Source organism: Acanthochromis polyacanthus, chromosome 8 (assembly GCF_021347895.1).
Source record: "Acanthochromis polyacanthus isolate Apoly-LR-REF ecotype Palm Island chromosome 8, KAUST_Apoly_ChrSc, whole genome shotgun sequence".
NCBI classification, from domain to species: Eukaryota; Metazoa; Chordata; class Actinopteri; family Pomacentridae; genus Acanthochromis; species Acanthochromis polyacanthus.
The window spans coordinates 37,823,226-37,846,969 of NC_067120.1; the positions used below are offsets into that span (position 1 = coordinate 37,823,226).

General features: G+C 37.0%; 3 protein-coding genes across 5 annotated transcripts in view; 1 reads left to right on the forward strand and 2 right to left on the reverse strand.

The window, feature by feature from the left end:
• vps9d1 (VPS9 domain containing 1) overlaps positions 1–6,319 on the reverse strand; it is a 41,437-nt gene extending 35,118 nt beyond the window's left edge. Inside the window, exons 1-3 of one of the 2 annotated variants that reach the window (XM_051952322.1) lie at positions 6,181–6,319; positions 4,846–4,918; positions 760–951 (exon numbers count right to left, since the gene is read on the reverse strand). In XM_051952322.1, coding sequence (XP_051808282.1) covers positions 760–951; positions 4,846–4,918; positions 6,181–6,273 — 358 coding nt within the window. In that variant the 5' untranslated portion in view covers positions 6,274–6,319. Of the gene's footprint in view, positions 1–759; positions 952–4,258; positions 4,359–4,845; positions 4,919–6,180 lie in introns of those variants that run through there. The other variant, XM_051952323.1, reaches the window with a different exon arrangement.
• A 1,724-nt stretch (positions 6,320–8,043) lies between these two features.
• znf276 (zinc finger protein 276) lies at positions 8,044–23,210 on the forward strand. 2 transcript variants are annotated; one of them, XM_051951592.1, is made up of 12 exons: positions 8,044–8,192; positions 9,711–10,016; positions 10,926–11,241; positions 12,347–12,393; positions 12,466–12,831; positions 14,217–14,298; positions 14,567–14,650; positions 14,738–14,857; positions 14,933–15,008; positions 15,097–15,214; positions 17,917–18,016; positions 18,112–23,210. In XM_051951592.1, the coding sequence occupies exons 2-12, from the start codon at positions 9,764–9,766 to the stop codon at positions 18,395–18,397; spliced, it is 1,848 nt and encodes a 615-aa protein (XP_051807552.1). In that variant the 5' UTR covers positions 8,044–8,192; positions 9,711–9,763; the 3' UTR covers positions 18,398–23,210. The 2 variants fall into 2 exon arrangements, with proteins under 2 accessions (XP_051807552.1, XP_051807553.1); XM_051951593.1 differs by having other exon boundaries at positions 14,253–14,298.
• LOC110972235 (Fanconi anemia group A protein) overlaps positions 21,062–23,744 on the reverse strand; it is a 43,063-nt gene continuing 40,380 nt past the window's right edge. The window contains exons 42-43 of the mRNA XM_051951591.1: positions 23,257–23,357; positions 21,062–21,113 (exon numbers count right to left, since the gene is read on the reverse strand). Coding sequence (XP_051807551.1) covers positions 23,259–23,357 — 99 coding nt within the window. The 3' untranslated portion in view covers positions 21,062–21,113; positions 23,257–23,258. The remainder of the gene's footprint in view (positions 21,114–23,256; positions 23,358–23,744) is intronic.

Consider the following 23,744-nt stretch of genomic DNA (forward strand, 5'->3'; position numbering starts at 1 on the left):
AAATCATTCTTGTGTTATACTGTGTTCAAATCAACAGAAAACATGAATTAAAAAATACTTACATCTATATTAGGGTTTGAAAAATGTATTCTGTTTTATGAGTGTTATTTTATACATTTTTACATTGTTGGTAATTTATAGATAACTACTAGTAAAAATCTAAGAAAAAAATACATTTAGGCTGTAAAAAAAAGGCTAAAATTGTAAATAATGTCCACATTAAAAGTCAGTATTTCAAAAAAAAGTGTAACTTTTAAATTATTTTTGTGTTATACTGTATTTAAATCAAGAGAAAATTAATTATTTTAAAATATTTATATCTGTAATAGGGATTGAAACATGGTGTGTAAGTGCTATTTTATAGATTTTCACTGTGATGATAAATTACAGATTATAACTAGTAAAATCACAGAAAAAAAAACAATAATTTACATGTTGACTGCAAGAAAAAAATGTACAAACTAGTTCATAATTATTTTCCAATATGTCACTGTCAAATTACACTGTTCAACTGTATTTAAATCAGCTAAAAGTGTTATTATTTTTCAGATTTTTGCTGTTGTTTTCAGTGTTTTTCCAGTTTTCCAGCGTGACACTATTCCACTGCTGTTTACCGTATTTTTCTGGCACATTTTCTTTTTTTTAACAGGGTATTTGTGGTTCTGGGCTCAGGGGACTCAGTCATGTGGCTGAATTTGATTTGTGACTGAATGGTGTGTTTGTAGAAGAGATGCTGCTGATTGGAGGGTTTGTGTTCACCGGTGTTTGCAGGAGCAGAGGTGGTCTGATGGGGCTCTGATGAAGAGGAAGCAGCAGCAGCAGCAGAAGAAGAGGAGGTGTGGAGGTCTGGTGGGTCGACGTTCTTCCCTATGAACGACTTTGCTCTCTCCAGACATTGTTCAGCCAACCTCAGCATCCGCTCCACTTCCACCGCCACCATCTCCTTCTCCTCTGAGGAAACAAGTCATGAGAGGTGAATCATTATTGGAGATTCTGGCAGATTAATGCAATGCAGGTTTGAGGTCTGACTCAGTTTCATGAACAACAATCCACTATTGTGTTCAACCTGATTAGTTCAGGGCCGGTAGGAATGATTAACGTCGCTGTTGCTGAGACAAACCCATCAGCTGCTCGAACCCCAGAGGCTTTTTCATTTGATTCATACTAATATAAAGGTTTTTTATGGTTAAAAGCAGCTTCATGCTATCATGGAACAGAAATACATCTCATTAGAAATCACTAATAGGAGACGAATAATGACAGATCTCTTTTTACTGTTCCTGGCCTTTTTTTCTCCTGCTGTCGTCACATTTTTCTTCGCCGAGACTCATTTTCACTGCAATAAAAAGTCCGCTATGGAAACAGAACAACCAAAAAGAAGGAGAGAGAATGAAGAAGAAACGTCTTCTGACACAGAACGACAGACAACACCAAAAAATTGAGTTTCTTTGATTGTTCGTTTGAAAAAAATTGGGAAAATTTGAACTTTCCAACTGCCCTCTCATTTGTGTTGTTTCATTTCTCATTTTTCATCTAGTTTTTTTCTCAGTTTGTGTCTCGTTTTTGTTGCTTTGTTCTGGCTTATCCTTTTGTATCTCTTTGGGGTGTTTTTGTCTTCACATACTGCAGATATTTAATTATTTCTATGTTTTCAGCCTCCCCAGTCTTTTTCTCTCCACTCTGTTAATCATTTCTATGAAGATGTTTCTCCATGCTGAATGTATCTTCCAACAACTTGCTCCTCTGTTCACTGTTTCTGAGACATGCTGTATTTATTTTACTGATCCAAGACATTCTAAAGTTGTCCAAATTCCTTAGAAACTCGTCTAAAATCTCTTAAAATTTCTCCAAAGTAACAAAAAATGTCCAAACTGACTTGAAAAATCTCGTAAATTACTGTAAATTAGTTCAAAATGAATAAAATTTTGCTTAAAAAGCCATTTTTTTTGTCATCGGGTCTTTTTGGACAAGATTTTTATCATTTCAAACATCACTTAGTCCAGTTTTGAGTCTCTGCTCATCATCAATAGAAAGATGTTTCTCAATGCTGAATGTATCTTCAACAACTCTCTCCTCTGTTCACTGTTTCTGAGCCATCCATCCATCCTCTATACACCGCTTTATCCTCACTAGGGTCATGGGGGGTGCTGGAGTCTATCCCAGCTGACTCGGGTGAAGGCAGGAGACACCCTGGACAGGTCTCCAGTCTGTCACAGGGCTACATATACAGACACACAATCACACTCACATTCACACCTACGGACAATTTAGAGTAATCAATTAACCTCAGCATGTTTTTAGACTGTGGGAGGAAGCCGGAGTACCCGGAGAAAACCCACGCATGCACAGGGAGAACATGCAGACTCCATGCAGAAAGATCCCAGGCCCACCCCGGGATTTGAACCGGGATCTTCTTGCTGCAAGGCGAAAGTGCTTTCTGAGCCATGCTGCATTTATTTGATTCATCCAGTAGCTTTGATTTTCAGTCTGAAAATAATTGAAACTTCTCCAAAATGACACAAAGTTGGTCCAAAGTAACAAAGAATTTCCAAAACGAGTCAAGAATTACTCAAAAACAGTCCACATTTACTTGAAAGTACCTGAAAATTTGTCATTTTATTTTTTTTTGGCTTTTTTATTGATAGATGCATTGAAGAGACAGACAGGAAATGTGAGAGAAGAGTGGGGGAAAGACATGCAGCAAAGGGCTGCGGGCAGGAATCGAACCCAGACCGCTGCATCAGGGTACATGTACATGGTTCACCCGCTTAACCTGTTGAGCTACACAGGCGCCTGGAAACTTGTCATTTTAAACATGATTTCAGTCATTAAGGTGAATTTAAGTCATTTTGGACGGGTTTTAATCCACATTTCATCATCAGTAGGAAGATGTTTCTCCATGCTGAATGTATCTTCAACAACTCTCTCCTCTGTTCTCTGTTTCTGAGCCATGCTGACTTTATTCTATTCATCCTGTAACTTTGACTTTCCTCTCAGTGTCTCTGTGGAAACACTGCCTGCAGTTCAACTAAATCTAAATAATACAAACATAAGACATGCAGAATAAAGTGATTTTGATGAAATATCACAATTTCAAGCTTGGATTTTGATCACCTGGTTGATAAAGCCCCACGTCACGTCACAGATGATTAGTTCAAAGACCGTCAGAAAGCTCAAAATCTAACAATTCTTTCTGTTTTTTACAGTTTCTGGCTGAAATACTTCATTTGTGCAGTTCTTTTCAACATTTGAAACACACTTTTTAAACCTGACAGCCGGGTTTTTGGGTTTAATTAAGCAGAAATATGCCGTCGAGCCAAAACACTCGGACCACCTCTGACTAATCTACTTTTAGTCAGAACTTCTCCTCTGCAGATCCTTTAAGTCCTGGAGATGACAGGTGGAGCCACCACAGATCAGACCCGTGATTCATCCTGTGAATCATCCGTTTAAACCTTCGAATTACTTAATGCGTTGCCATGAGAACCGATTGTTCAAATACTGTCGGATGTTTCCCAGAAATTGACGATCGCCTCTGTTTGAACTTAATCTCCTGTGAGTGGTCATGATGTTTGGCTCATCTCTGTACGAGTCCATACAAGCAAAATCTAAATTGCAAGCAGTCGTAGAAAGGAACTAAGTACATTTACTCAAGTAAGTAGAATTATGAGGTAAATGCCACTTTCTCCTTAAACTCCACCACATTTCAGAGGGAAATATTGCGCTTCAGTTACTGTTAAGATGCAGATTTGACAGATTTTAAATATTTTAACAGAGAAAAAAATCAAGTCAAGAAGATGATTCTGGTATTAAATGTGTGTAAGAATGACCCTTACATTGTCTCCAACTTGCTCTGACCAACCACCTATCGCACATGCTGACATGAGCCTTGAAAGTTTACCCAGAATGCACTTTTTTTACCATCCTGAAAACGTCAAGCGATAAATATTCCTGACATTTTAGATCATTTTTCATTCATTTTTGGACCATTTTTGTGTAATTCTGAGCAGATTTTCAGTCATTTTGCATCATTTTTGAGTCATTTTGGGCAACTTTTAAGTAATTTTGGACCATTTTAAAGCCATTTTAGGCTGTTTTGTGTCATTCTGAACCTATTTTCAGTAATTTTGCATCATTCACGAGTCAGAAACAGATTTGCGAGTCATTCTGGAGACATCTGTCATTTTTGAACATTCTGATTAATTTCGGACAAACTTCCAGTCAATTTGATCAATTTTTGTGTTGTTCCAGTTCTCACCTGGATGGATGTAAAACTGATCTGGTGTCAGTTTTTACCAGAACTCAGATGTGTTTCTCCTCCTAAATGTCATGGTTCTCTCTGCTGGACTGATGAAGTTCTGAGGCTCAGAAATGATGGAAAAAGTCCATTAAAAAGTGATAAATCTGGACCCTCCTCTATGGACTTCAAGGACCTGGGACTAGAATTTAAATTGTGCATGGCTCTATTAAATATACTGAAGTTACTGCAGATAAAACATCAGCTGAATCTGAGGAGGTCAGGTACGAGGCTCTGGTTGATTTTTCTTGGAATGACCTTTACTTTAAACTACTCATTTTATGCAGCATTTTACACCAATAAAAACTAATTAAAGAAGCATACAAGCTGTTCTTTGACTTGCTGCTGACCTAAACACAGTACAAACATTTTAACTTAATATTAAAAAGGATTCATGTTTCAAAAAGCTTATAGCAACTCCCACTGGACACCTCTGCATAACATGTAAAACTGAAAACACACACCAAAGCAACAGAGCAAACAATCACATAGTGTAGTTAGATATGAAATTGTAAAGCTGACTTTACAAGCCTCTACTCAGATCTTACTTTGTGACGCAGCTTCCTCCAAAAGTGCATGTGAAATGTAGTTGATGGTCCGGAGGTATTCACAGTAGGCTTCCTGCAGAGAAACCACAAGCAAGTCAGATCATAAGCAAGGAAATGGTGAAAGATACCCACAGAGATTGTTGTACATTGAATTAATAACTCAACAAACTCAAAGTTTCGACTCTGTTCTCTATTCGGGTCGTCTGCAGCTTGGAAAAAGTAATTTGTGTCATTCCGAGAAAACTTAAAAGAGTTTTCATGGACTCGAAATGCCATTAGAGTAAAAACTGAAATGTGCATTCTGGGTTTTTTTTTTGTTTGTTGTTGAGCTAAATGGTTCTACAATCTCATGGAAGAATCATGTTCGTGCAGCTGTTTTATTTTATTTTTGGCATATCTGTTCTATGACACTTATCCAGGTTGTTTTCTCCTGATTAGAGCCCTACCCTACTCTCAGATGTATGTCGCTTTGGATAAAAGCATCTGCTGAATGAAATTATAGATTGCTGTTAGGCTGACTGGAAATCACAGGTGGTAGTTTAGTTTGTAGATTAATTTTTGTTGCATTTAGTTTCTATTTTAGGGCATGTTTTTTTCAATACAATCTTTCCAAAGTATTCGTTTTGCAGTGTTTATGAGACAAAATACTTTAATGTTCAACTCATAAATAATAACTTATAGATTGATGACACAACTTTTAATCATTTGACATTTAAAGGATATTACACAGGGCTATACTCACTACTGTTATGTACTACATTAACCCTAAAATAGGAATTTAAACACACAGGGAAGTGCAATTGAATTCTTAGTTTTAATACTAGTAAGACCTAAAATTTTAAAAAAAAATTAACAATTCCTATAGCCATCAAATCCTAAAATTTGAGAGGCACTGTCAAGATGAATAGGTTCTGGGTGTTACTGTTAAAATAAAGTTTAATTTAAAGCTAAATTAGCACGTTTAAATTAGCTTACAGTGCAATAATTTAGCTTACTAGCTCGTATATCTATTAGTGTTTAATATTCTGCTGGATTTAAACATAAATTAGTGGTATTTACAATAAAAATAGTTCATAAAGTTAGCCAAAATGTTCAGCTGTGACTCCCTGCTGGTGTTTACTGGATTGAAACGTATATTAATGGCATTAACAATAAAAATAGTTCATAAACTAAGTCAGGATGTTGAGTTCTGAGTCCCTGCTGCCGTTTACTGACTGACAGTTAACGTTTAGGTAGCCTCCGCCCCCCTCCGTCTGTTTACATCCCCGCTCTCCGTTTTCTGTCCGGTTAATAACGGAATGTTTGTCGTTTCTGTGACGCTGCTCGGTTCTCTACCTTGTGTTTGTTTCCTCCGTCCAGCTGTATCGCTGTTTTTGCCATTTTCATGGCATTTTGAAGAGGCTTCAGTCCGCTGTCAGCTGTAGCCATGGTTAGCTTCCTTCTAATTCTTCTTCGTCTTCTTCTACCGCTGCTGTTATATCTTCTAACGGAGCTCCATAGCGCCGGTGGTGGACAAGCGGATGTACTGGGAATTACAATAATATCTGACTCCTTCAACAACTGATATGCCAGGTGTACATTACAGTATAAAACCAATGCTTTTCTGAAATCTTCAAGGTGTTTTCTAATCATGTCAGCAAAAATAACATACATATAGCTCTAATATAAAAATAAGTGTTTTCTAATCTATTTTCAGTGTAAATTTTGATTGTGCTCCTGATTTGGCCACTCGACTGCAAGGTGATTATTACTTTCATAGTAAAAAGGATTTTTATTTTAATTTGTGAGGAAAAAATGGGGAAATTAATCAATAATGACAAAAAAAGGAAAAGAAGTTTCAGCTCTAATACCAATAATTCACCGTCTCATTATGTACAACCTGAATAAGCAGCAGGAGATTAGAAATATAGCGAAATGATAAATCAGATGAATAAGTATTTTAGTGAATTTTATGTTAATTCACATATACTCTGTAATAAAAGAAAATACCAGTTGCAAAAGCATTTTTTTGAACATTTTTTTTATTCTTTTAAAGATTTCCTATGTTGATAATAACTGGTGAAATCACTGAAAAAAACGTTCTAATTGACTAGTTCACTGTAAAAAAACAAAACAAAAAAATACAGGGTAATGGATTAAATAGCATCTGCAAGCATTAATATTATTTTACTAATATTTGCTGTTATTTGAAAAAAATCAATCTGTATTTTAAGGAAATTTTAACTGTTATTTTACAGATTTCCCTGTTTTCATAATTACTGGTAAAATCACAGTTGTAAAAAAAACTTGCAATTTACAAGCTGATTACAAAAAACAGGCCAAACTTTAAGTAGCATTCACAAAAATCTTTTGCAAACAAATGGTAATTGTATTTTTTATATTTGACAATAAAATGACACTAGTTGTTTAAATTTAAATTAGCAAACAATATTGTTATTTTACAGACACTTGCTGTTGTTTGAAAGAAAAAATCTGTATATTAAAGACTGAAAAATTATACATTTTTGACTATTATTTTACAGATTTCCCCATTTTGATAATAATTAGTAAAATCACGGAAAAAAATGCTGTAATTTACTAGTTGACTACAAAAAAGTAAGGAAACAAATGGCAATTAGTTTTTATATATTTATTTATATATTATTTTATATTGGACAGACATTATTTTTAATATATCTAAATCAAAGAATATTGTTTTGTCATATATTTGCTGGTATTTGATAAAAAAAACTTGATAAAGTATTTTTAATGTTATTTTACAGATTTTCCCTGCTTTGCTACATTACAGACACTATCTAGTAAAATCACTCTAAAAGTTAAAAAAAATAATAACAAAAACCCCAAGTCAAACTGTACGTAATGTCTGCAGCAAAAATCTGTATTTTTTAGAGTTATTTTACAATGTGTGAATGTAACGGTACATTTAAATAGTATTTTCATCAGCTACAAATATAGTTATTTCAAATATTTTTATTTTCATTGCAGTTTTTATGATGCTCTATACATTGAGATTTTTTCTGTGCTTTATTTTTATACATTTTTTTCACTTTACGATTAATGACTTTTAACATTGGTTTTGTTGTTCTGTGGCTGTAATAAAGCCCGTTGATACCATAGATATATATATCTATGGTTGATACTACTGAGCTATACTTCCGCTCCTCCGGCCGGAAGATGTCGCTCTCTAATGTTCCCTTCCGTGTTTCTGTCTCGTAGCGGTCCCGGGTCTAATGTTTACAACTGGCAGCATCGCTGTAGCTCCACAGCTTCTTCTGCAGACTAATGAAACCATCTTTTATCATTAAAACAACATGTTCTCCGAGGTCTAGGATCTGTGAACACTCACGGTAGGTTCTGACTGAATCCTGAATTAATTACAACTTAAACTCGGGCTGCATTTTGATGAAACGAGCAAGCGAAGCATCTTCAAACAAGCTAACTAAGCTAATCAGGTTAACAGTCTAACGTTAGCTGGTTGAACTGTTAACGGAAACGTATTTTAATGTAAAAATGTCCAACAGTTTATTCTGTTTTTGTAAGTTAATCAATATATTAATTTAAATTAAGACGCGGCTTTGGTTAGCTTGTAGCTTAGCAATAGTTTTGAATGTAACGTCAAATGTTTACTGAGGCTAAATTTCTATCTTCTGATTAAAAACGAACAGCAAATGTCAATTTGTAAAATAAATGACGGAATTATTCAAACTGAACTCTGTGTTTTTAGGGCTTGACATCAGCACTGATCTCAAGATTTCGATTCTCAAAGTCCCGAAAAAATTAGTTTTGGTCCAGTTGTTGATGTTTCAATTTCATCAAATTGATACCAGAGTGGCAGAACAACACTTCTTATAATTTACTCTGAATTTGACATTAAACAAGTGAGCAAAGCGGCTGTTTCTGAGGATATACATTTGTGTAAATCTGTAGATGTGTTTCTTGATTTATTGATTAGTTAATTCTGTAATGTAGAGTTGTTCGTTACTGTTTTTATCTGCCTTGCAACCAAATTGCCCGTGTCTGTGATACATAAACACATTTTTATGGGGTTTTCTAACTTTTTATATATTTTTATGATGCCCTGTAATTTAAGATTATTTTCTTGTTTTTTTATTTTATTTTTTCACTTTACTATTAATGATTTTTATCATAGTTTTTGTTGTTGTGGATGAAATAAGGACTGTTGATATTAATGAGCATCATATAAAGAATAAGAAAGCCTTTATTGTCGTTGTATTGTAGGTGTGCCATACCTGCTTGATGTACTGGAGTTAAAACAAATACATGCATTATATTATGATAGCAAAAAACAGTAAGAATATTTAAATATGATATAAAGAGGAAAGCCAACCGTAGCTAAAGCACAAGTCCCACTGGTTATTTGACCATGATTTAACTGTTTGATATGGAAGCTAATGAGCTCAGGACTGCCTGCAATGAAAGATTATTTTTATTGCTGATTAATTACAAGTTTTTCTGCGATTCAATGAGAAAAGTAGTATAAAACATCCCTGCAGTCTGATGAGAAACAGTGAATAATTTATACTTTTGCTTAAAAAAAGAGACAAAATCTATAAAATGTTTATTCAAACTGTTGCCGTCTAATTTTCTGTCAGTGGATGACTTGACTCCTTTATGCAGAATATACAGTTATTTTTTATTTCACGTGTTTACCAACTCGTTACACCATTCTTCTACATCACAGAAACTGTTCTCAGTGTTTGTTGCTGGTTTTTACCTCAAAGCCAGATTTTAGAGCTCAGACAAACTTTCTGCTTTCAGAGGACGAACAGTGTCAAACTATGAACCCACGTTATTGTTACCATTTACCAAAACACTGAATTAAACTTGTTTGGTTGTTAATCCAGAGACGCAGGCAGCAGGACTCCCTTCAGCTGCTGACGCTCCAAACAGACAAACCATGAAGAAGAAGAGCAGACGTTTGAGGTCAGTGGAGGCGTCGTGTCAGACCGGCGGGACGCAGACGACGGCAGACATCGGCGAGGAGAAGAGGCCGTCTGGGAACAGAGGGAGACCTCGGAAGACTGTCGCCGTAACGACAGATGGTTTCTATGGAGACGCCACGGCAACAGACAAGACGGAAAACTCAGACTTCAGCAGCACGACGACCGACGACGCCCAGAAACATCCAGAGAACAAATCCAGGACGTCAGGTGAGACAGAACGTTACACAAAACTCCATTACAAACAACTGTCACTTTAAGCAGCATTTTGTTTAGCTATTTAGCAACTGTATTTATATATTTTATGCATTTTTAATACTTTAAAATATTTACACCTCCTCAAATTCAGCCTCTTGTTTCATTACTCTGGATTTCTTCTGCTTTAAGACGAAAATCTTGAGATAATTGAGCTTTTTGTGCCGCCTGATATTATAAACTATGGAAATGTGAAGTGTTTTTAAAATGTTTCAAGTAGGAAAAACTGTTGAGGTGTTTGGTTTCTTCAGCCTTTAACCCTCGTGTCGTCCTGCGGGTCAAAACTGACCCGTTTTGTGTGCCGTTTGTACTTTTTTTTTTTTGTCAAATTTTTTTTCACTCTTGTTTTATGTCATTTGTCATATTTTTCAGCATTTCGTGTCTTGTTTTGTCATTTTGGGTCTAATTTTTGTAATATTTTGTCTTGTTTTTTTGTCAGATTTTTATCTTTCTTCTCATGTTTGTGTTGTTTTGTTTCTTGTTTTTGTCATTTTGTGTTTCTTTTTTGTCATTTTGGGTTTTGCTTTATTCGTTGTTTTGTGTACTTTTTTGTCTCGTTTTTGTTGTTTATCCATTTATTTTGTTGCTTTGTAACTTGTTTGTCTATTTTTTTTTCGTCTCTTTCCTTGTTTTATTTTGTGTTGTCTAATTTTTTGTCATGTTGTGTCTCATTTCCGCAATGGTTTGTTTTGTTTTTTTGTCTGTTTTTATTGACTTTTGTCGTTTTGATCATACGGTAAAAACTGGTCCTGCCCACTTGATCAAACTGGGCTAAATGTGGCCTCTGACCTAAAATGAGTTTGACACCCTTGGTTTAAATAAAGAAACCTTACATGAGCTGTGGTTCTGTTCTGCGTCCATCAGGTCGGCTGTCCACCGCCGTCTGTCGGCTCTGTCACGGGAAGTTCTCTCCTCGCAGCCTCCGTCACGCCTTCATCAAGTGGCCTCAGGACTCCCTGGACGTGGTGGACGAGGAGTCGGACGGCACCGCTCCGTCGCCGCTGATGTTCTACTCGGACTTCCAGCGACTCGTCGGCGTCCAGCTGGACCGAGACCCTCGACTGTCCGAGTTCATCTGCAAGAAATGTCACGCCAAGTTCTACAAGTGCCACAGCATCCTGGTCCGCTTCCTGCAGAGAGTCAACCTGCCGGCCGTCGGGAAGGAGAAGCTGAAGAACCCGTGAGTCTGAGAGAGAAAATCTAAACCAGTGGGTCAGTTCAGACAGTTCCAGTGTTCTGGTTCAGAGTTTAGTCTTTTATTTAGGACACAAATTCAAGTTCTGTAAATTAGCTTGGCTGAATTTAGAGATTTGCATGTTTCCAAATTTGAAGATTTTTCTATTTTCACCCTCGAAAAGAAGCTGGGTAGCCATGTTAAAGGTTCAGTGCTTCCAGAAATGAAACTATAGACATGAAATGTAACGAGAACACAGTAGTTACCAGTTGATCCACATTTTTCATTTTGTATGATATTGTGTCTCCATAATGTTCCTGTAAGTGTACATCTATGGATGGATGCATATTTCTGATAAAATACAGTCGACATTTCACCAAAAGTGATTTTATTAATCCTCATGTCGTCCTGTGGGTCAAAACTGACCCGTTTTAAAGTTTGAAAATGTGGAAAAAAATATTCTCAGAGTGAAACTTCTGATGTCCACATTTTCAACGTTTTTGGGAAATCTTTGAAGGTTTTTTGGTGGAAAAAAAAGAAATGTTAAAAATGTTTCTTAAGAACATTCACATAAAAAATCAACTAAAATCCAGTGAATTTTTGCTGGATTTTGGTTTTTATGTGAATGTTCTTAAGAAAATATTAGAAGTTTTACTGATATATATGGAGTCACTTTAGATATTTTTAGGATTTTTTTGTGAAGATTTTTACTAATTTTTTAAAAATATTTACAAAAATTTTTTTTTGCAAAATTTGGGGGATTTTTTAAAAATAAAACTTTTAAGGAATTATTGGAATTTTCTTCCTGAATGTTTTGCAAATTTCTGAAATTTGGGGTATTTCTTGCTTATTTTATTTTATTTTTTTAATTTTTCAGAAAAGGAAACGATATTTTTTGGTGCCCATAAATGAGGACAACAGGAGGGTTAAAAGTTTAAAAAAAGACCAAAACTTATCATTTCAAAGGTGTGAAAAAAGTATGAAAATGTCTAAATTTAGCCAAGATATTTTTGTAAAAGTTAGTTTTTGGCCGTGATAAATGCCTTTTATTAAGACTGACCCAGGTGTGAAGCTGTATAAAATGTGTAATTATCAATAATTCTGTTTTCAGGAAGAATGTAAAATGTCCAGAGTTCTCAGTGAACCACAGTTCAGCAGGTAAATAAAAACGTTCCTTCTTTAGTTCCCGTTTGGTTCTGCTGGTCCGTCTGACTCTCCGTTTCCTCTCAGCGCCGCCGTCCTTCACCTCCGACCCTCAGGTCCTCCACGGCCTGGTGTCCTGGGCCCACCACCACGGGGAGGCCTGCCGCTCCTGCCCCGACCTGAAGGAGGTGCTGGAGGGCCGGTGCTGGGGCTCGGTGAGGGCCGTGTGGGGCTGTGTGGACGGACACCGCTACGTCATGGAGGCTCAGTGCAGTCCGGGTTTAACACTGAACCTGAGAGGAACCGGAGACGGAGGAGCTACAGACGAGGAGGAAGAGGAGCAGCCGGGAGGAAACAACAGAACCTCAGCAGGAAGTAGTCTGGTCCAGAACAGTCCAGCTGCCGCCCAGATCCACAACTCAGAGCTGGACGAGTGGACCAGAACCACAGAAGGTCAGTTAGACTCAGAACGATTTGTGTCATTTTTTGAACAAATTTGATTAATTCAGGGACGATTTTGTGTGATATTGAACGACTTTCATGCCATTTTGACCACTTTCAAATTAATTTTTGACATTTTTGAAAGATTTTTATCATTCTGGACAAATTTAGGGCCAACTTTCATTTAATGTGGACAACTTTCATGCCATTTTGCTGACGTTTTGATGGATAAAACGTACATTTGAGTTGTGTAAAAGCTGCAGGCAAATTATTCTTCATCCATGCAGGTGTCACGTCTAGATTTAGTATTTTTTGACAGATTTGAGTGATTTTGGATGACTTTCAGGTCATTTTGAATATTCTTTTTTAGTTATTTTTGACATTTTCAAAATAAAATATAAGTATTTTTAAAAAATGTAATTCATTCCATGAATCCGTGCCTCCATTCATCAGACTTATGAATGATTGAGCCTTTTTATCTATTTTGTTACCACCTTTTAAAATCTTTTTAATTATTTATACATTTAGCATTTCACTTTTTGTAAGGATGACATGTAAGTTGTTTTTTTTATCAGTCTTCTTATCTACTAACTGGTAGGTTGGATGTCTTGTGTGTATAGTACGCTGCTTGTGTTTATTATGCATATTATTTTTTTGCATGTAGAACTTACACACAGATGCTCTGGCACAAATGAAGTTCCTATCAGAAAAATAAAGTTCATTGAATTGAATAATTAACCACCAGACCTTTTATCAGAGTTCCACCTTCATAATGTGAATATTTCCAGAATTCCGTAGAGGAGGGTCCAGGTTTATCCCCTTTTAATGGACTTTTTCCATCATTTCTGAGCCTCAGAGCTTCATCAGTCCAGCAGATAGAACCATGACATTTAGGAGGAGAAACACATCTGAGTTCTGCTAAAAACTGACACCAGATCAGTTTAAATCCATCCAGGTGTCTCAATCTAAAGACAATCGAAAGCTGATCAATTCAATCGACAATTTTCAACCAATTCCGGACAAGATTTCAGGTGCTTTTGAACTTTTTGTTGAGCTTCACAGTGGCGTGGTGGCCAGCACTGTCACAGCTAGAAGATCCCTGGTTCACGTCCCGGATCTTTCTGTGTGGAGTTCATGTTCTCCCTGTACATACGTGGGTTTTCTCCGGCTTCCTCCCACAGTCCAAAAACATGCTGAGGTTAATTGATTACTCTAAATTGTCCGTAGGTGTGAATGTGTTTGTCTCTATATGTAGCCCTGTGATAGACTCCTACCTTTGCCTTTAAGTCATCTGGGACAGACTCCACCCTCCCTGCGATCCTATTGAGGATGAAGCGGTGTATCGATGATGGATGGATCTCTGTTCATCACATGAACTGCTTGTCGTTTCCCTTCAGACTTTGCGGCTCATGAAGATCCTTTATCTCCTGCAGCAGCTCGGCTAGAGGACAGAACAGCTGACAGCGATCTGTCTGACAGGTAAAACTGAAAAAATGTTCAAGTTTAATTCTATAGAACATTTCAACATCGAGGAAATTCAAAGTGATTTGCTAGAACATAAAAAAAAATCAAAATGTAAAAGAAACAAAGCAAATAAAAAACAGACATTTCAGACAGGCAGGAGTGAAAATTTAATTACATTTCACCGTTTTTCTCTCCAAAATTTGTCACAACACTCATATTTGTATTTATTTTTGGTGCTTCTAAGTGTTTAAAGTGAGACAACGTGTCTAAAATCTGTTTTCAGGGTGGTGTCTGAGGAGGAGTTTGAGGAGAACAGGAAAGGAGGACTGTCAGACGAGGAGATGTTTGAACCGTATTCAGATAAAAGGTGGGTGAAAAGAAACACCTTCATTAATTCATTTACTGCTGCTAAAAATGCACTAAAATAAATAAAACTTTAACTTTTATCTCCCAGAACCCGTCAGCTGAACATCCCCAACAAGAGAAGACGAAACCCGAAGGCCTCCGAAGAGCCCAAAGTCAGGAAGAAACCAGGACCCAAACCAGGCTGGAAGAACAAGTTCAAACCTAAAGGGTGAGTCCTGCAGATAGACAATATATTTTAATTCATCTAAACATTATTAACCCACCGCTGATGGTTGTTTTCCAGAGAGGAGCTTCCTAACATCTACAAGTGTCCGTATCAGGGCTGTACGGCGGTTTACAGAGCTCCTGACGGTCTGAAGGTCACAACTTTAGTTTGTTTGAAGCTTCTTTCAGTGCTGCTGTTTGAATGGAGGAGTTACTGTCAGAGATGTTTGGTTCTGGTTGTAGAAACACATCAAGGAGCATCATGAGGAGGTGAGGGAGCGACCGTGTCCTCATCCCGGCTGCAACAAGGTGTTCATGATCGACCGCTACCTGCAGAGACACGTCAAGCTCATCCACACAGGTGATGTCTGTTAACTCAGAGCGTAAATATCCAGCTGTGAGTGAAGCCAAAACATCTGGCTAACCTGCTGATCAGGGACTATTTCTTGAGTAGAAAGTAGTTCCAGTAAAAACTGTACGCATCATGTTCTCTTTACTGAGAAACTAGCATCTATTAGCTTGCAGCTAGCATTCCTAGGCTTACAACCAGCAAAGCTAGCGAGGCTACTGGTGTCCATGGGCTTGTGACTAGCATCCTGGGCTAGAAAATCAGATCTAGTGGTTTATAATTAGCACTCTTAGGCTAGTCTTTAGTATTCTTGGGTTACAACAAGCAGTGCTTTGCGATTCATTAGCATGTACAGGCTTATATTAGCATTCTTAGGCTAGTTGTTAGTATTCTTGGGTTGAACTGAGCAGTGCTTTGCTATTCATTAGCATGTACAGGCTTATATTAGCGTTATTAGTATTCTTGGGTTAAAACAAGCAGTGCTTTGTTATTCATTAGCATGTACAGGCTTATATTAGCATTCTTAGGCTAGTCATTAGTATTCTTGGGTTAAAACGAGCAGTGCTTTGCTAATCATTAGCATGTGCAGGCTTTAGCATTCATAGGCTAGTCAGTAGTATTCTTGGGTTTAAATGAGCTAGTCTGAGCTAGTCCTTAGCATATCCATGCTTACACACGTGGACAAAATTGTTGGTACCCCTCAGTTAAAGAAGGAAAAACCCACAATTCTCACTGAAATCACTTGAAACTCACAAAAGTAACAATAAATAAAAATTTATTGAAAATTAAATAATCAAAAACAGCCATTACTTTTGAATTGTTGATTAACATAATTATTTAAAAAAACAAACTAATGAAACAGGCCTGGACAAAAATGATGGTACCTCTATAAAAGATTGAAAACTATTTGACCAGAGTGACATGATTAACTCAGGTGTGTCATTTAATTGACATCACAGGTGTTTCCAAACTCATAATCAGTCAGTCTGCCTATTTAAAGGGAGACAAGTAGTCACCCTGCTGTTTGGTGAAAAGGTGTGTACCACACTGAACATGGACAACAGAAAGCGAAGGAGAGAATTGTCCCAGGACATCCGAAAAAAAATGATAGACAAACATCTTAAAGGTAAAGGCTATAAGACCATCTCTAAACAGCTTGAAGTTCCTGTGACAACAGTGGCTCATATTATTCAGAAGTTCAAGACCCACGGGACAGTAGCCAACCTCCCTGGACGTGGCCGCAAGAGGAAAATTGATGACAAATTGAAGAGACGGATCGTTGGAATTGTATCCAAAGAGCCCAGAGCAACCTCCAAAGAAATTAAAGGTGAACTCCAAGGCCAAGGTACATCAGTGTCAGATCGCACCATTCGTCGTTGTTTGAGCCAAAGTGGACTTCATGGGAGACGACCAAGGAGGACACCACTGCTGAAAAAAACTCATAAAAAAGCCAGACTGGAATTTGCAAAAATGCATGTTGACAAGCCACAAAGCTTCTGGGAGAATGTCCTTTGGACAGATGAGACCAAACTGGAGCTTTTTGGTAAGGCACATCAACTCTATGTTCATAGACTCAAAAACCAAGCATACGAAGAAAAGAACACTGTCCCTACGGTGAAACATGGAGGAGGCTCAGTAATGTTTTGGGGCTGCTTTGCTGCATCTGGCACAGGGTGTCTTGAAAGTGTGCAAGGTACGATGAAATCTGAAGACTATCAAGGCATTCTGGAGAGAAATGTGCTACCTAGTGTCAGAAAGCTTGGTCTCAGTCGCAGGTCATGGGTCTTCCAACAGGACAACGATCCAAAACACACAGCCAAAAACACCCAAGAATGGCTGAGAGAAAAGCGTTGGACTATTCTAAAGTGGCCTTCTATGAGCCCAGATCTGAATCCCATTGAACATATGTGGAAGGAGCTGAAACATGCCATTTGGAGAAGACACCCATCAAACCTGAGACAACTGGAGCTGTTTGCTCATGAGGAGTGGGCCAAAATACCTGTTGACAGCTGCAGAACGCTCATTGACAAATACAGAAATCGTTTAATTGCAGTGATTGCCTCAAAAGGTTGTGCAACAAAATATTAAGTTATGGGTACCATCATTTTTGTCCAGCCCTATTTCATTAGTTTGTTTTTTTTAAATAATTATGTTAATCAACAATTCAAAAGTGATGGCTGATTTTGATTATTTAATTTTCAATAAATTTTTTATTTATTGTTACTTTTGTGAGTTTCAAGTGATTTCAGTGAGAATTGTGGGTTTTTCCTTTAACTGAGGGGTACCAACAATTTTGTCCACGTGTGTATATTAGCATTCTTAGGCTAGTCAGAAACTGCCATTCAAAGTTTACAATTAGCAAAGGTAGGCTAGTTACTAGTGTCAAAAGGTGTGCAACTTGCATTCCTAGACTAATTCTTAACATCCTTAAGGTTGTAACAGGCATTCCTTGGCTTACAACTAGCATCACTAGGCCACTCACTGGCATGCAGCATTTTTTTTGTACACACAGCCTCTAACATGCATCTCACCTTCACATCATTAGGTCGGTTTAAAAGTCTGTTCAGCTCATGTTCTGGTGAAATGATTAAATGAGTCTAACTCATTTAGGACTAAACTTTCTATTGAACTTGGATGGGCATTGCACAGACAGTATCCGTAGGTTTTCAGTGTTTGTTTTTGCTCATGCTGTCGTTGATCACGTGTGCTTCCAGAGGAGAGGAACTACATCTGTGATCAGTGCGGTCAAACCTTCAAGCAGAGGAAACATCTGTCGGTTCACCAGATGAGACATTCAGGAGCCAAACCTCTGCAGTGAGTCGACTCTCCTGGAGCTCATCTAGCGCTGATGATAAACCAACCATGAAACAGACCCTAAACGCTGCCGCTGTTTCCTTTTCCTCCTCCAGATGTGAGGTCTGTGGCTTCCAGTGTCGCCAGCGAGCGTCTCTCAAGTACCACATGACCAAACACAAGGCCGAGGCCGACCTGGAGTTCGAGTGTCTGATGTGCGGGAAGCGTTTCGAGAAAGCCCACAACCTGAATGTCCACATGTCCATGGTCCACCCTCTGACCCAGGCCGAGGCCCAGAGAGGCGGCAGCCAGCAGCAGCAGCAGCAGCAGCAGCCATCCTACTCGGACCTCCAGACCATCACGCTGACCGGGGAGGTGGTCCAGCAGGAGCAGGACAGGTGACGACAGGAGCTCCAGGTGAGCCGCTCAGGTACACCAACCCGGATCATTCCGGATGAATCCGCTTTATCTGAGGACTTCTTCTGCAGTGCGACCTGAACGGATGCAGCTTCTGTGTCTATGAGCTGAAAATAACGTTTAGCCGCTCGACTTTTAACCCTCCTGTTGTCCTCATTTACAGGCAACAAAAAATATAGTTTCCTTCTCTGTATAAAATCCAAAAATTCAGCAAAAAAAATGCAGCAAATTTCTGAAAATTTGGAAAACCTTCGGGAAGAAAATTCCAATAATTCCTTAGAAGTTTTATTTTTAAAAAATCCCCCAAATTTCACAAGAAAATTCTTGTAATTATTTTTTTTAAAAAATGAGTAAAAATCTTCCAAAAAAAATCCTAAAAATATCTAAAGTGATTCCATATATATCAGTAAAACTTCTAATATTTTCTTTAAGAACATTCACATTAAAAAAAAATCAACAAAAATCCAGTGAATTTCGCTGGATTTTAGTTGATTTTTTGGTGAATGTTCATAAGAAACATTCTTAACATTTCTTTTTTTCCCACCAAAAAATGTTCAAAGATTTCCCAAAAATGTTGAAAATGTGGACATCAGAAGTTTCACTGTGATTTGTTTTTTTCCCCCACATTTTCAAACTTTAAAACGGATCAATTTGACCCGCAGGACGACACGGGGGTTAAACTGCAGCTTGCATGTGTTTTTAAAGTTGGAATCCTTAAGATTTCAGTAAAAAAATGTCAGAAATACAGCGAAAAAATAAAGTTAAATCTGGATTTTCTTTACATACACGAATGGAAAGTAGAATTTAATAAATAATCGACCCGTGTTAAAGTTTGAATATGTGGAAAGAAAACATTTTCAAAGTGGAAATTTTACATGTTTTGGTGGGAAAAAAAGAAATCTCAAATCAACCAAAATCCTGCAAATTTTGCTGATTTTGGTTGATTTTTATGTGAATGTTCTTAAAGAAAATATTAGAAGTTTTACAGATTTATATGTAATCGCTTTAGATATTTTTAGGATTTCTTTGGAAGATTTACAAGAATTTTCCTCCCAAATTTGGTTTGGGAAAGGGAAACTTTTAGGGAATTATTGGAATTTTCTTCCTGAAGGTTTTGCAAATGTTCAGAAATTTGGGGATTTTTTTTTGCTGAATGTTTGGATTTTTTTCAGACAAGGAAACCATATTTTTTTGGGGTCCGTAGATGAAGACAACAGGAGGGTTGTTTCCGCAGTAACCAGACCTGTAAAACAAACAACAGAACACAACTGACCGGATTTACCGAGAAAAAAAGTAGAATTTGGAAACCACTGGACTGCAGCAGCTGCAGTTGAGAATTTAACAGATTAAATGAGATGTCGGATTTATTTCCAATCTGTAAAATGTCACACTTAAATTATTTATTTTGGTAATGTTTAAAGAAAAAGTTAATGTGGCTCAAACCATCTGCAAAACAAATAATCTGCGTTGTCAGAAAAACTGAATATTGTTTTATTTTTGGTTCACTGTCTGAACCGTACAAAACATTACAAAGAAAAAAAACCCAAGGCACTTAAAGTTTACAAAACGTAACACAGAATGTGGTTTTTTTGACGTCACACTGCATCACTGTTCAAGTGTGAATGATTCAAAATGACAGAACATTTGACTCAAAAGTCTGTCCATGACACGAGAATGATGCAAAATTATTGCGAATATGTTCAGAATGACACAAAAACTGCCTGAAATGACTCAAAATTAGCTCAGAATTACACCAAAATGATCCAAAATGGCAGAAATATTTGTCATTTGACATTTTCAGGATGAAAAATGCACTTTTTTTGATCAATCTGGACATGCATCAAGTCATTTTGAGATACAGTTGTGCTCATAAGTTTACATACCCTGGCCAAATTTGTGAAATATTGTGCTTTATTTTTTAGCAAACATGTTTGTTAATGGAAACATTTTTCTTTCATTTAGGGCTGGTGTTCAGACAAAGCTATTTATTGTCATGCAATTGTATTTGCTCTGATCATTCATGTTTTCATTAAAGAATGGAGCACATTTTACAAATTCTGTCAGGGTATGTAAAGTTGTGAGCACAACTGTACGTTCTTTTGGAGTTTTTCTTTGTCCACCACTGTTCATTTGCTGCCGTCATTCAAGTCTGAATGCTTCAAAATGACAGAAAGTTTGTCCAAAGTGACTCAAAAATCTTTCAATGACTCAAAAATGGAGAGGAATTACTGAAAATATGTTCAGAATGACACAAAAACTGTTTAAAATGATCCAAAATGACAGAAATCTTTGTCATTTGACATTTTCAAGATGAAAAACAATTTTTTTAATCAATCCGGACATTTATTTACATTCATTTATTTATTTATCATATTTTTTTAAACAGTTTTGAAACCATTTTTAAGTACTTTTAAGTAGTCTGGCAGTTTTTCTTTGTTCTTTTAGACATTTGGGGCATATTTTTTTCAAATCTGACATGTTTTTATAATTCTGGACACGTTTGAAGTGATTGTCGACATTTGTAAATCATTCAGGACCGACTTTTAACCATTTTGGACAATATCTGAACATGAAACCTGAAATTTTCAGGTTGAAAATTGAGTTCTGGTAAAAACTGACACCAGATCAGTTTAAATCCATCCAGGAGTCACAGTCTGAAGACAGTTTGTTTGACGTCACGCTGCACCACTGTCCGTTGGTCCTGTTCAGTCGTAGTTCCGTTTATTCAAGTTTGTCCGACCGTAAAAAGAAAACAAACAGTTAAAGGAAGCACATGTTTGAATTCTAAGATTTAACCACTTTTCACTCAGTCTAAAGCCAAAAATCTGAATCATTTACATCCGACGGCCTTAAAAGCAGCTGCAAGTAGCCAAATGTATGTTTCGGTTGTTAAATTAATGAAATCAAACATTTTAAAAAATGAGCTGAAATGTATATTTTTTTTCCCTAAACGTAAGAAATCCTGCTGCTATTGTTGGTGAGCGTCTCCGATTAGCCGACTGATGGATTCTTAAAGCAAAAGAACATTAAATTAGTGCCCAAATATGCAACTAAATCAGTCATTTTTCTTCTGTTGCTGCTGTTGATTAAGAAGTGAAACAAATGCAAGGTTTGTGCTGCTACTTAAAGCCGATCAGCTGCTCAGAAAAACCTCTAAAATGTCCTCTGTTTTGGTTTTTGGCTGCATTTTTTTCATGACAAATGCACTTATTTTTGTGTTTCACAATAAAAGCCCCCCTCTTTTTTTATCAGTGCTTTTATTGTGAAGCAGCAGGAAGTGTTCTGTTGATTTACAGAATATAAACACATTTGTTGGAGATTGTAGATGAGAAATCTTTAGGATTCTAACTTGACGTGGTGCCCGTTATGGATGGATTTATACTTCCTGTCCACTGTCCGGTACGGTGGCCCACAGAGCTCAAAACACTCTCAGCTTCATTAAACACATGATGAGAAAACATCTTCACCGGTTTTACATGAAAAAAATATATCTACTTTTAACAAGTAAAAATATGTTATTTCACATTTCTGTACTGGTTTATGGAGCAAAATAAAGTTACATGAGGTCATTTTTCAAGCAAAATTCTAGGTTTTAGCTTCTCAGATTTGAGAAATTGCTGCTTTTTTTTGCCTCACATTCAGTTAAATCTGATATTTTTGAGGCTTTTTCATGTTCTCGTTCCATCTTTGTTACTTAAACGCACCTTGAAGTGGCAAGGAGTTAAATTACTGTATTCAACTGTCTGAAAATTAACTAAAATATCTATTTTTTTTCATAATTAGTGTAAAAATATCACTGCTGTCATCCTGCAGCAATTCAACTAATGCAAAAGAAATTTCAAATGGACTAAAGCTAATTTTTTCCTACAAAAAATCTTTAAACTTGGCGGTTTAAAGTTCTCAACTTTGAGAATTTGCTGCTTTTCTTTGCCTCAGATTCATTTAAATCTGATACTTTTGAGGCTTTTAGGCTGTTTGGAGGTTTTTTTATTGTGTCTTCCTTCCTCCTTTTTCACTCCAGTTACAACTTGAGGACGTAAAAAAGCTTCGAAAGGAGCTCAGACTGAAAACAGGTTTGTCCTGTGAATGTGGCGCCAATTTAACATAAAACACACAACTAAACACCGAAAACACCGAAAATAACAATCACCAAGTAGAACGGACTGCAACAGAAATATTTCAGGACACGTTTGTTCTTTACTGTCCCAAAATGAGCTAAATTATTTTTTGAGATTTATTGTTTGGAAAGTTATTTTTCAAGAAAAACATCTTTAAATTTGGTGGCTTAAAGTTCTCAGGTGTGAGAATTTGACACTTCTTTCTCAGATTCAGTTAATCAGATATTTCTCAGCTTTTATTCTGTAAAATAGATTTAATTTTATCACTTTATGCTAAACTAAACTGCTCATAAATATCCACGTATCACGGGGAATCTCTCATTTTTGGAACTCCGACGCTACGATGCGAGAAAAAGACGTCAGCAAAACAGAAAATATTCCAAAGCGTGATCAGCGTTTGTTGTTGAATTAGTGGAGATGTTTTCTCTGCAGCGTGTTGGCCTCTCTTGGCTTCCGTACTTTAGACAGTTACAGCCTCATAATTTCATCTCTAACCCTCATGAATCTGTCCAGAGCACCGGTAGCTGTGAGGACGTGCAGTTTTCTAGTTTTACGGAGTGTTTTTGTTAAGTTATTTCAACGTTCTCTCCTCTCTGCACTGTAGCAGTAAAAGGGCTTCAACTGTACATTTGTGTAATAAAGTGTGTATCACGTGTAAATAAAATGTTTTGTTTAACTAAGCGGAGCCTCGACTGTTTGATTATCGGAAACCGTGTGGTGAGTTACCGTCACAGGAAGTCCATCTCTGGACTGAGGCTCTGGGGGTCGAGGTGAAGCGACAGAGCTGCTGCAACATCTGGATCCACATCTGCACACTGAGACTCCAGCTGGACAGGAGGAGGAATAGTTTCATACAGATTAGTAGTAGTCTGTTGAAGTAGAAAGCGTTTATCGACCTGAGCACACGCTACGCTAACTGCCAGCCACTGATTACCCCTAAACAGTCTCCAAAACAACAAAAAGAAAACTTTCTAAATCTCTAACTTGGCACATTTCTATTCTACAGCAGCTCATGGAAGAAAAAAAAATCGCAAAAAAGCTAAGAAAGACTGCAGATCTTTTAAATGATGAGTTCCTGCTGCACCGACACCAACTAGTGAATTATTTGTGTATTTTAATTTAAAACAGTGAAACTAGGAATGTTTCTGATGTTTATTACTGCTTCTGTAACGTCTGTAATCTGACCTGCATTCACCAGAGCTGCTAATGTGCTC